The sequence below is a fragment of the Clinocottus analis genome, unplaced genomic scaffold (genome assembly GCF_023055335.1).
Source record: "Clinocottus analis isolate CAN_PGR_092001 unplaced genomic scaffold, fCliAna1.0.p SCAF_13, whole genome shotgun sequence".
In the NCBI taxonomy this organism is placed as follows: Eukaryota; Metazoa; Chordata; class Actinopteri; order Perciformes; family Cottidae; genus Clinocottus; species Clinocottus analis.
The window spans coordinates 3,762,920-3,774,767 of NW_027175854.1; the positions used below are offsets into that span (position 1 = coordinate 3,762,920).

The window sequence follows — 11,848 nt, forward strand, 5'->3', positions numbered from 1 at the left end:
GTGTGTGCGACTGCTGTTTGGAATTGCAGGTAATTAAGTTATACATAGAGTACATATATCCTCATCTATTATATATCCTCATCTATTAATTGTATCATGTATCAATTAGATATGTCGTTGGGCTTGTTTTTATACTTATTCTGAGTTGAGATCACTATTTTCGCCAAAAGATCTCATTCAATGATGCATTCCATTAAGTGTACTACCAGCAGACACATTTAAAGAAATATAATCTCTGATTGATTGGGGTGAAAGTACGGTGAATTGGAACGGCGGCTTATATATATATATATATATATATATATATATATATATATATATATATATATATATATATATATATATATATATATATATATATATATATATATATATATATATATATATATATATATATATATATATTAACGTCAGGACAAAGCGGAACCTCAGCCTCGGAACGTCTGTATCTACCCGGACACTTCCTGTGGTCACGTTCCTCAACTGTTTACAGTTTATTCATGCTAATATAAAGCCCACCAGTGTAACTGCGGCAAGGTGTTCAAGATAACCCTGTCCCCTGTTTTGTATTGTTAATATATAGTTGTCGCGCGCGAGTGCAGCTCATTTGAAAGATGTCTCGTGCAGCTTTACGCTGTTTGGGCTGCGGCTCCTCAAACGTTGTCGAGGATGATCTGTACTGTCAGACTCAAATGGTGTGTGTGGACTGCGGCTCTGTGGTGTCCGAAAACACGCTGACCAGTGAAAGCGTGTACGTTGGAGGTTCAGGTATGTAACGTTGCAGCGGTGGTTCCCAAAGTTTGTATGTCACGCCACATTTTGGGGGAAGAAACACGTTCAAGCTCTAACAAAGTTGTAACAGAATGGTCCATGTTGAATTTTTTTTTATTGAAATTAGGTTTCAGACTCAGAAACCGTTTATTACCAGATATGTTTCTCATACGAGGAATGTGTCTTGGCGGGGTGCATACATCAGACAATAAACAACAGTCAACACAGTGCAAGAAAAAGACACATAGTACATTTACAATAGAATATAAAGTAAAGTGCACAGACAAACAACTATAAAATAACTGTAAACAAGTGTACTGTAGGTGCATTTGAAAAGTGTAAGGAGAAAGTGACAAGTGTATTTAAGTAAGAGATATGATGGGATGTGCAGGGGAGTGACCCTGGGCTCTGTTGATCCGCGGTCAAGTGAGTCCACATCCGCCGAGTGAGCCTGAATTGCAATTGTGAATGCACCTCTATTCAAGGTGTTACGGTACGGGGCGGTACGCAGCACAGAGAAGCCCAGCTCAAGAGAAATGATGATATTCATATTCAAACGGCATACCTTAAACTTGTCAAGTAAAATTACAACGCAGGCTTGTTCAGACTGATCCCAGCTCTGTCCATGTGAATGGCCTTGAGATTTTACTCTACAGTTTTGGAAAAAAGTGACTTCAAAGTCAGCTTCAATGACATGATGATATTCTTAATGTCACAATTTCCAATATTCAAACGGCTATAAAAACAGATTCTTACATTTGGAAGGTAAACTTACAATGCAGCCTTGTTCATGCTGACCTATGCCAGGCACATGTGAATGGGCTTGAGATTTTACTGTACAGTTTTGGAGAAAAGTGACTTCAAAGTCAGCTTACATGTAATAATGATATTCGTTATGATATATCATGTCAATGAAGCTGAATATGAATTCAATTTTCTCCAAAACTGTACAGTATAATCTCAAGGCCATACACATGGACATAGCAGAGGTCAGCTTGAACACGACTGCGTTGTAATCTTACTTTACAAATGTAAGGATCTGTTTTTATAGCAGTTTGAATATTGAAAATTGTGAAGTTATGAATTTCATTATTACATGTAAGCTGACTTTGAATTCCAAAAATGCTTTACATTTTGACAAAAGGCCCAGAGGATTAGTAATAATGCAGAACCCTTTGTGTTTACCGTCATACTTTGTCTTGACTTTTCTTTTCTCTTTATTTTTTAATACAGATGTCAGCTACAGCCAAACCACAGCTGGAGCCAAAAAGCCATGTATGAACCTGATTAACGGTGAGATCCTGTCTCCGAGGGGGGATTATGAGAGGGATTGTTACGTCGAAGCTTTTCTATATATGAACACAGGTGGCCTCGCTTCTTTCACACGCTCGTATGTCTTTGTTACACCTCGACAGGGATCCAGCGTGTGAAAGCCATATGTCGGATTCTCAGGGTCAACAGTGAGATTGAGAAGCTCACGCTGGTCTATTACAACCAGGCTTATCGGCACGAAAGTTTCATAAAAACAAGCCTCCGGAAGAAAGCGAATCTGGCTGGTTGCTGTCTGCTCGTAAGCTGCAGATTGCTCAATTGGCCAATAAGCATGACAACCATCAGCTGCCTGCTGGATGTCGACCCGATGGAGATGGGAACGCTTTACCTCGAGATGCTCAAGATTCTCAACATTGAGGCTCCGATCGTCAACATCAATGATGTGATGGAGGCCCACAGTCACGAGTAAGGAAAGGACAGGCGGACTTGAATGACCTCATCAGCCACGTGATTGTTAAACATTTAACAACCTCAAATCTTTTTTTTTTTTAATACATTGTACAGAAAACAGATAAATAACAGCTAATTTTGACCAATCCAAATGTCAGCATTCATTATGTATTTTCCTCCGTTACTCAAATCAGTCTCATTTCACAGAAAACTGACCGGTTGTTAACATAATTCTGCAACAAGTACTAGAGTTTAAATGTCCCAAGCCTACTATAAATCACCTGTGATCCCTTTTAGACAGCCTTATTTAGCTTAGTTTAACAAATGTTCACAAGTGGACAGGAATATTCTTATTTGTGAAGTTTAGGTTGAGCTTTCTGAAATTGAAATCTTGAATTATCTCTGCACTGTAGATATTAGTCACAAATGCCAGTCAGTCTGAAGATTGGAGCTATTGGACAGAAAAGAGAGCCAACAGTGCTCAAATTCATTCTGAAGAGGTGTGATACAAATGAATCACACCTCTTGAGTTATGTCATTCTAAGTGGGTTTTTTTTTTCTCTTTTTGTCAGGTACCAGATTAGCTCTCTCCATCATCCTGAAGAGTTGGCAGAGAGCCATAAGGACTTGACCAAACGTGCCGTGGAGCTGGTGGAGCTGGCAGCAGACACCTGGATCGTGACTGGCCGTAAACCCATTCCCATCATGATGGCAGCCATCTATCTGTCATGGCAGTCCTTGAAACCCAACAAGCACCGCTTGAAATTATCTCTGGAGAAATTCTGTCAGATTGCCAAAGTGAGCAAGCAAAAGCCTGCTACGAAGAGGATAACTGAGATAAAGGAGATGCTGTGTAAGCTGGGTAAGGAGATTCCCTGGGTTGGGGAAACGGTGACGCCAGACAATGTTGTTCTTCATGTGGAGGATATTCTCAAAAACAGGTATGCGCTGCTACGGAGGGCTCTCAAAGCCCACGAGGACGCCCTGCAGGCAGAGAGTCAAGCCAGCTGTGAGGACCTTCAAACCGAGGAGCCCGCCGCCTTCCAAGTCTCCGAGCTTCTGGATCAGACTCCAAATGCATCCTCTGTGGAACGATGTGAACTGACCGCTGAAACGACTCAGCGACCGGGAGATGGAGGTATTCACCCAAGCGCCGAGGCTCAGCTGCGCAGAGACGCTCCGAAGAGCCAAGACCCAGAACCAAATTGGGGGAAGAGAGTCCTGTTTGCGCCCCCGTGTGTGGTCCACCCTAAGAGAAGGAGAGCGGAGCAGCCCGAGGTCACGGATGTTACTGGAGATGAAGAAATCTCCGACAGTGAAATTGACGCTTACATCCGCACTCCTCAGGAAGTTCGAGCGTTTGCTAAATCACAGAAGATGCTTTCTGAGTGATGAATCATTACCCGCTATCCCTGAAGACCGGATTGTTCAGCTATTTCATTTCTTTGAGATTTGGTTTGTGATGAGACATGCTACAACCTTTTGTATGTAGTGATCTTTGTTTTGTTTTCCTGCTTCAACATGGTTCATTTTCAAAAAATGGTGAAAGAAATTTATGTTTTTGGATCTGTGAAAAAAAATTAAGTGTTAAGATCTCCACTTAACTGCGAAAAGCTTTTCTTTTAAAAGAAATGTATAATGTAAATAATAGTGTTTGAATACAATGTTCGCTTTTGCATGTCACATCTCTTAAAAAAGTCCTCGATATAAAAGGATTTTTTTGGTTTCAATTGTATGATGTTGGGGACATTAATCAATTCTACGTAGTTGCACAATTGTTTTTACAATATTTTGTTTTTTTCACAGAACATTTTGATATGTCACTGTAAGAAATCAAGATGTCTGCTGGGAAAAAAGTTAATGATAATAAGCCTCCAATAAAACCTTTTGATTGAATCTACTTTCCAATGAGTACTTTCATAACACCTAAAATGTTTTTTTACGGTAATACTTCTCCATTATGTGAATTACACAATCACTGAAAATGCCAGCATGACATTCAGAATATTGACTACGACTGATTACTCTTTTAAAATCATCTTTCCTGAGTAAAAATCTCTTTTCATTGAAAGAGTATGTGATGTAATTGTCAAATTAATCAAAGAAGAGAGCAGCTCAGGAGCTCTTGAATCACAGCAGCCCCTGGGATGTATTACATTTAATATCATCTGGTTTTTGTAAGTGCTGAGTTCTTTTAAAATATAATCTCGAATACTAGTTCATGATTATATTCAGCCTCTAAACACCGAGGGTAAGGCCACTCAGGCTCATATAAAGTAGTAAAACTCACCTTGTTTTCCAGTCCTTCACATTTTCATCAGAAATTCAAATGTGTTTAATAGAAGCAGAATAGTGCTAAATGGAGTTTATTTCACAAATGAACAACCAGCCTGCAGGAAATTGACATCATTGTTGGCAAGCAGCAAGCACGCTGTAACGTTCAATAAATTCTCATATTGTTTCAATGTCCTGAAGGTCCAGTTGAGATGCATAAAACACGTCTGTCCTCCCTGTTATTTAATTAGTACATTCAGCAGGACACCCACGCTGAACAAGTTGGATAGAGTTTAATTTAATTACTCCGTCACATTGATCTGAAGCAGAGAGGTCATTCAATCTGTGTTTTTAGTCACAATTTACCACCACAGTGTGTTAGTACAGGCAACAGACCAGAGAACATACATGTTGTGAATGTCACATCACAAATCATACACAGGTTACACAGTAAGTTATAAGACAGTACACTGTGCACAGTGCGCGCTTAAAACAATTAAATCACAGAGTCTCTTATATGTTGATTGAAAAGAGCAAACATGAAGGCACATGTGTTCGACATCCACACGGCTGTGGTGGAGCTCAAATAATGACACTTGAAACTTGTGGATTCTGTTGAGTTGTCACTAATGCAACAATAAATAAGTCTGCAGGAAGGACACACAAATGTACACAGAGAATACACAACAGGTGACTTGACAGCTCTAATGCAAACTAAATAATGAAAGTGGGAACAAAACATTCAGTTTTGCTGATTTTGCGTACAATCTGAAGAAGCAAAAGAAACGAAAGCAGAGGACACAAAGCAACACCGAGCCAACCACCACACAATGATTGCATGTTTTTAACAGCCACTTTACACTATCAGAAATAATTTGATGAATTATAATGTTACGGTGCATATTAATCCAGAAAACGATCGCACAGTGGAACAGGCTAATACATCACATTTAAAAAACCGGATTAGTTCGGCCATCAGTGGAAACAATCTCATCCATTTTCAGATCCGAACAATCTGAACAGCGGCACTTTGTTCAACGTGCACAGCTGTTATAATTCAAGGTCGCTTGAAGAAAGTATCCTCATTCATTTGTTAAAGCAAACACTTAAGATCTTGTCTCTTCTAAATCAATAATGTTTCATCTGATGTGCAGCATATGTACAATATACTGCATTAAGTATTTCAGATACACAAGTATTAATGTCTCCACAGCTTTCTCAGTTTTATTGGCACAGTTTATTCACGTTTAATTAGCTACTGAGAGAGGTAGTAGGTTTGTAGTAAATCTTTTCTCCAGGCTGTTTTTTTTAATCTAACAAATTAAAAGCCTGGTTTTCATTAAATCTTCTGTTGGTATTAATTGTCCCCAAAGGAAAAGCCATAATGTTATAGTGACCCTTTATTTAGTGACAACATGCTTATCTTGATGAAATTGGCAGATTGCCATGGAGTTTACTGGGCAATGGGCACTCATGCGTCTGAGTAGATGAACCCTTTCGCCTCTGGATCTTTAACACAAAATAATCTAATGGCTGGATTCATATAAAATGTATTAAAAACATGATCCACGTTTTAATTTCATATATAACATCTTGAAATTGTCTGAATCCCTTCATGCTGATTGACCTCAAGAGCCAATAGATTGTCTGTGTACACACCATTGAACAAACTGATTGCTGGATTCCCATTAACGTTACTGGGGAGTATACTGGGTGCCAGAGGACGAACGCCACTGTGCACAATTACACACAGTTTCCCCCGTGTACTCAAGACGAATCGGCAAATCACACTGAAATAATATAAAAGGATTCCCTTCACCGGGTAATTACAAGGCCACACTGGCAGCACAGTGATTTGCAGGCGCTCCAATGCGATGGTGACACGTGAACATCTTCCGTAACTCGGCGCGGAAGCGGTCGTGTAGCCATGCGTAGAGGAAGGGGTTACAACAAGAGGAGCTCATGGCACACAGGTGGCACAGCAGTTGGATGAGTAGAAAGTAGCGCTTGTTAATGAGGTGAATGTCTATGTCTCGCAGCACATTGAACACGTGAATGGGAAGCCAACACACCGCAAAGGCAGACACCAAGAGCGCGACCAGGCGGAAGATCTTTCTCTTGCGAGCTTGCTGAGCTCCCGCCTGGTCTTGTGTCCTGTGGCCTGGTGCGACACACTTCCTCAGTTTGACAGTAATACAGAGATAAGACACGAAGAGGGCCGACAGCGGCAGGACGTACGTGACCAGCAGGGTGCTGTATGCATAAGCGCGTCTTTCTTTCTCTTGACCCAACCAGAACTCCTCGCAGATGGTGAAGCCTTCCTCCTTGAACTCCACGTGGTAGGTGTGGGTGACCGCCGGAGCCACCAGGCCGCAGGACAGCAGCCAGATGCCGGTGAGGACGGAGGCACAGGTCGCCACAGAGGTACGCTTCTTCATGAGATGGACCGTGGCATAATATCTGCAATGAAGAACGAGGAGGGCTTTGTCATGAGGGGCCAACACGCTTGTTTAATCAATGCATGTCTCGTCATGAGCCAATGGATGAATGATGCCGTGTTTTTTTTAATAAGGAACAGGAGATTACTTCAAAAAAGTATACATGTTACATTAGTTCATTGGCTCTTAAAGTCATTGCATAGAATCTCAGAGCATTGCATCTAATGTACCTTTTTCAAAAGAAACGTACAGTAATGATGATCATCGTAATCTTTATTTATATAGCAGCACTTTATGTGGAGGATGTTTAGCAAAAACCCCAAAAATAAAAGAGGAAACTCATTTACACTTCAAACTCTTAAGATTGAGCACAGGTGTATTTTTCACTATTTAAACTTAGACTTAATATACACTGGCTATACTTTGCATTTTTACGCTTTCTTTATTGTTTAATTTTCTTTAAATTATTATGCGTTGCTGTTTTGTTGAGTATTTTTCATAAGCAATATTTTTGTGTCAGTAGTAACTTTGCTTGCTGCAGCCACAGACAAGTTTCCCCTCAGGGATGAATAAAGTATCTACTTATCCATCCATCCGTCCGTCCGTCTATCCATCCATTCATCCATTTATCTATCTATCTATCTATCTATCTATCTATCTATCTATCTATCTATCTATCTATCTATCTATCTATCTATCTATCTATCTATCTATCTATCTATCTATCTGTCTGTCTGTCTATCTGTCTATCCATCCATCCATTCATCCATCCATCTATCTATCTATCTATCTATCTATCTATCTATCTATCTATCTATCTATCTATCTATCTATCTATCTATCTATCTATCTATCTATCTATCTATCTATCTATCTATCTATCTGTCTGTCTGTCTATCCATCCATCTATTCATCCATATGATGAAACGGCAGAAAAAAACTAAGGCGGGTTTTCATCTGGTGCTTTGAAGCTTCCATTGATGTTTCTGTTCTCGGCTCAGCTGAACGTAGATGAATGAACATATTCAGGGGAAGAAATGGAGAAGGAAGCTTTTCTGTAGCCGTTGGAATTTATAATAGTGAGCAGCAGAGAGTAGCTGGATCTCAGGGGTCTACCGGGGGACATGTCTCTGCAGCACATTGTTCTGTCTGTGCACAAAGTGTAAAGCTGGATAATTGGATTTTGGGTCATGCCCATCAGGCATGTACTGCTGCAAGCGGCCCAAATTGTTTTGCATGTGGTTGTTCATGAATTAACAAATTATTTACAGGTTTGTTTTTACATATAAAGATAAATAAGTGTTTGACTCATGTATGATTTTTTTAATGATATAATTCATTCATCATTTTTACTTAAAGTTTCTAATTTAATATATATATATATATATATATATATATATGTATATATATATATATATACATATATATATATGTATATATATATATATATATATATATATATATATATATATATATATATATATATATATATATATATATATGTATATTAAACCAGAGGAGTCTTACTTACATCATATTACATTCTGAATCATAAGTCCTATTTTAGTCATTGATGTATTACGCATAAGTAGTGAACCGTTCATGTTGAAGTGACGCTATTAAAATTCCATCTTTCTGCACATCTCCATACTTTCTAAATGCGTCTGAATGGAAATTGATGACAGATAATTGCAGAATGTCCTGATTGTCTAATTGATGTCTTGTCAAGAGAAAGAAGACCAAAAGAAACATTTTAAAGATATTTCCAAAGGTCGTTTGTGATGTTCGTGGTCATTCTTGCAGTGCAGAGGGAACCACCCACCTGTCCACAGCAATAGCCGTGAGCGTGAAGACGGAAACGTACACTGTGACTGGTTGGATGAGGAACACCAGATAGCACATTGGGCGGCCAAAAACCCAACCGTGTGGGTTGAAGGCGTAGGCGAGGGTGAAAGGGACGCAGGATACACACATGAGCATGTCAGAGAAGGCCAGGTTTCCGATGAAAAAGTTGGTGACATTGTGCATTTTGCGGGTTCGACAAATGACATAGAGGAGCAGGTAGTTCCCGAAGACGCCCACGGCCACAACGAGCACATAACAGGGGATGATGAGAGGCTTGAACGTCTGCAGCAGAGCCACATCTGCAAACTGGGAGGTGCGGTTGGTGGAGCTGTTCTGCACCGCGACCTCATAAATGTGCCCATCTGTCGGTTCTCCTGACACGGACGGCCGTGTGCTCCCAACAAAGCCACTGTGATTTCCCTCCATGGCGGCAAAGCACAGTCTGCCAGTACCTGCACTGTCCAAAATACAGTCGTTTACCAAACATGAACAACTTCTACAGATGTCAAATCATCTTGGATGTTCATCCATTCAAGGATGGGTGACGCATGCAAAATGGATGACGCGTGCAAAATGTAAATGGGATTGTAAACAAGGTTCTGTCCATGACCTTTACTAAATGGAAGACCATTATTGGATAATCATGCTTTTACCAACACATTCTCACAGCGGCATTGACCACACTGTTAAAGGGTTTATGATCACAAGATTGTGCTTCCTCCAAGTGTACATGTGTCAAATGGATTGTATCTGCACATATTCAAGAAATATCTTTTATAGGCTCTGCTTTTAAATATATCTTTAAAATGTTCTTGTTTTATTCCGCTGTGTAGCACTTTGAGATTGCTAAAATATAAAGTGCAATACAAATAAAATGTATTATTATTATATGGTAATACAGTACTGCATTAGTGTGATAACAGAGCATCAGCATCAGTTGAATATTTATTATGCTGCATTTTGGTGCATTTTCTTAAATTCTTGTGTTACTTTGCTGATTATTATTGTCACAGCGGAGAATGCATTAAAGAGATAATTAAATGCACTGTAACATAACATTCCCTTTGGCAAGACTTTTCTAGATCTTACATCTCGAGTGCAAAATCACATAAAACAATATGTTGACCTCAAAGTCAGCTGGAATTTGATGTCCAAATAACATAACAATAATAATAAGAGAAAAATTGCTTTTAAAACTTTATATTGTCTCTATGTTGTTAGTTGTTTGCTATTTTATGATATGAGCACATCTATTACCTGATTTAGTCAAATCAGAGTTCTGATGCTTCACGTGCACCAGAGTCAGATTACTGAATTAACAGAAATATTTGCAAAATAATACTCCTGCATCGACAAACTTAGTTTCCACATTATTTTAAATCTTTTGTTGTTTTGTTGTTTGTTTCACAGACTGACTGCCGCCATTCATCAGTGGAACAATTCTGTTTTGAATCCAGTTCAAAAGGTCATATCCACAGAAATTAAATTCAGAATTAAATGTGATATTCATCTTCATAACCAAGTTAATACTTTCATTTTAAAAACTTTCCTTGAATATGATTACACATACAGTATGAACTCAAACCAAATGGCACAACATGTGATCAACTTGGATGCTACAGTGCAGAAACAAAATAATAAAAGTAATAATACTAAAAGATATTTGTTTTCCCCCTGTATATTCATTTGAGATAGACGTGTTCATGTTCAGTGTCTTTTTCCTCCTCAAATATGTGAATACCATGTTCGAAGCTTAACTCATATTCATCTCCAACGTTATTTACATGGTCTGGATTTATTATAGATGTCTAGATATGACCAAGCTCTGGCCCATGCTGTGACCCCCTACCCATATATCTCAATAAACATGTGTTGGAAAAGAAAAATGGCATTTCTTTAAATGCATTTGCATAATCCAGAGTGTGCAAATATATATTTCTTCGAGCCATAACATATTTTGCCTGAATTACAAACAAACAAGCAGTGTGACTTAAAAGAAGGTGATGTCAAAATGATGTGTATTATTACCAAAATACCAAGATATTGTATTTATCCATTATTGTCATTTCAATTGTATTCAATTGACTTCATTTATGAGAACATATACTATCACTGCCTCTGAATAAACATGCAAACAAATACAAATAACCAATATCACACAGTAGCTCACCTGTGTTGATGTTCCTTAATGGAAAGATGACTTGAGCGTGAAGAGCGAACCTTCCTTTTGCGCTTCTTCTCTCAGTGAGTGAGTTGAAGAAGCTGCTGCTTTAGAAAAAGAGGGGGGGAGAGAGAGAGAGAGAGAGAGAGAGAGAGAGAGAGAGAGAGAGAGAGAGAGAGAGAGAGAGATGTCTGTGAAAATGACAGTAAGCCAATAAGATGGCAGGGACCCAAAAGATTCATGTCTGGGTTGGACTTGACGATGACGTTTGATCTTGAACTGATGGCTTGGTGGTCAGGACCGATAGATTACAATAATGACAGTAACTGTATCTATCGATCTGTTCACAGAGGTGCAGGACTCCACATGAGAGCAGAGAGATTATTGTGTGTCGATGCGTGCCCGTAGGACAGTTCTGACTCCACGTTGTATCTCTGTGCCGTTAGTGCACTGTTTTCACAAATTGTGCGTTGATCATTGAAAGTGGGGATTTTAATCGTTGGGATTTTTTAATGAGCTTTGGCATAGAATGAAAATGACTATCAAAAATGGTAAAGTTTCTACTTGCTATCCTTAGATAGAAGCAGATGACAATTACTGAAAGATTTAAATGCAATTACATCTTTCTGTAATTGTC

The 11,848-nt window shown here is 39.0% G+C and overlaps 2 protein-coding genes across 3 annotated transcripts; one reads left to right on the plus strand and one right to left on the minus strand.

The window, feature by feature from the left end:
• The first annotated feature begins 498 nt into the window (after positions 1-498).
• Positions 499-4,359, plus strand: brf2 (BRF2 RNA polymerase III transcription initiation factor subunit). 2 transcript variants are annotated; one of them, XM_068573641.1, is made up of 5 exons: positions 499-768; positions 2,005-2,064; positions 2,187-2,508; positions 3,066-3,355; positions 3,435-3,722. In XM_068573641.1, exons 1-5 carry the CDS (start codon positions 615-617, stop codon positions 3,596-3,598), a joined length of 990 nt encoding a protein of 329 aa, XP_068429742.1. In that variant the 5' UTR covers positions 499-614; the 3' UTR covers positions 3,599-3,722. The 2 variants fall into 2 exon arrangements, with proteins under 2 accessions (XP_068429742.1, XP_068429741.1); XM_068573640.1 differs by having other exon boundaries at positions 502-768; positions 3,066-4,359.
• Positions 4,360-5,530: 1,171 nt separating this feature from the next.
• LOC137784109 (prolactin-releasing peptide receptor-like) lies at positions 5,531-11,285 on the minus strand. The gene is made up of 3 exons (XM_068574548.1): positions 11,221-11,285; positions 9,028-9,502; positions 5,531-7,227 (listed from the first exon to the last, which is right to left on the minus strand). Exons 2-3 carry the CDS (start codon positions 9,474-9,476, stop codon positions 6,594-6,596), a joined length of 1,083 nt encoding a protein of 360 aa, XP_068430649.1. The 5' UTR covers positions 9,477-9,502; positions 11,221-11,285; the 3' UTR covers positions 5,531-6,593.
• Between the last annotated feature and the right edge of the window lie 563 nt (positions 11,286-11,848).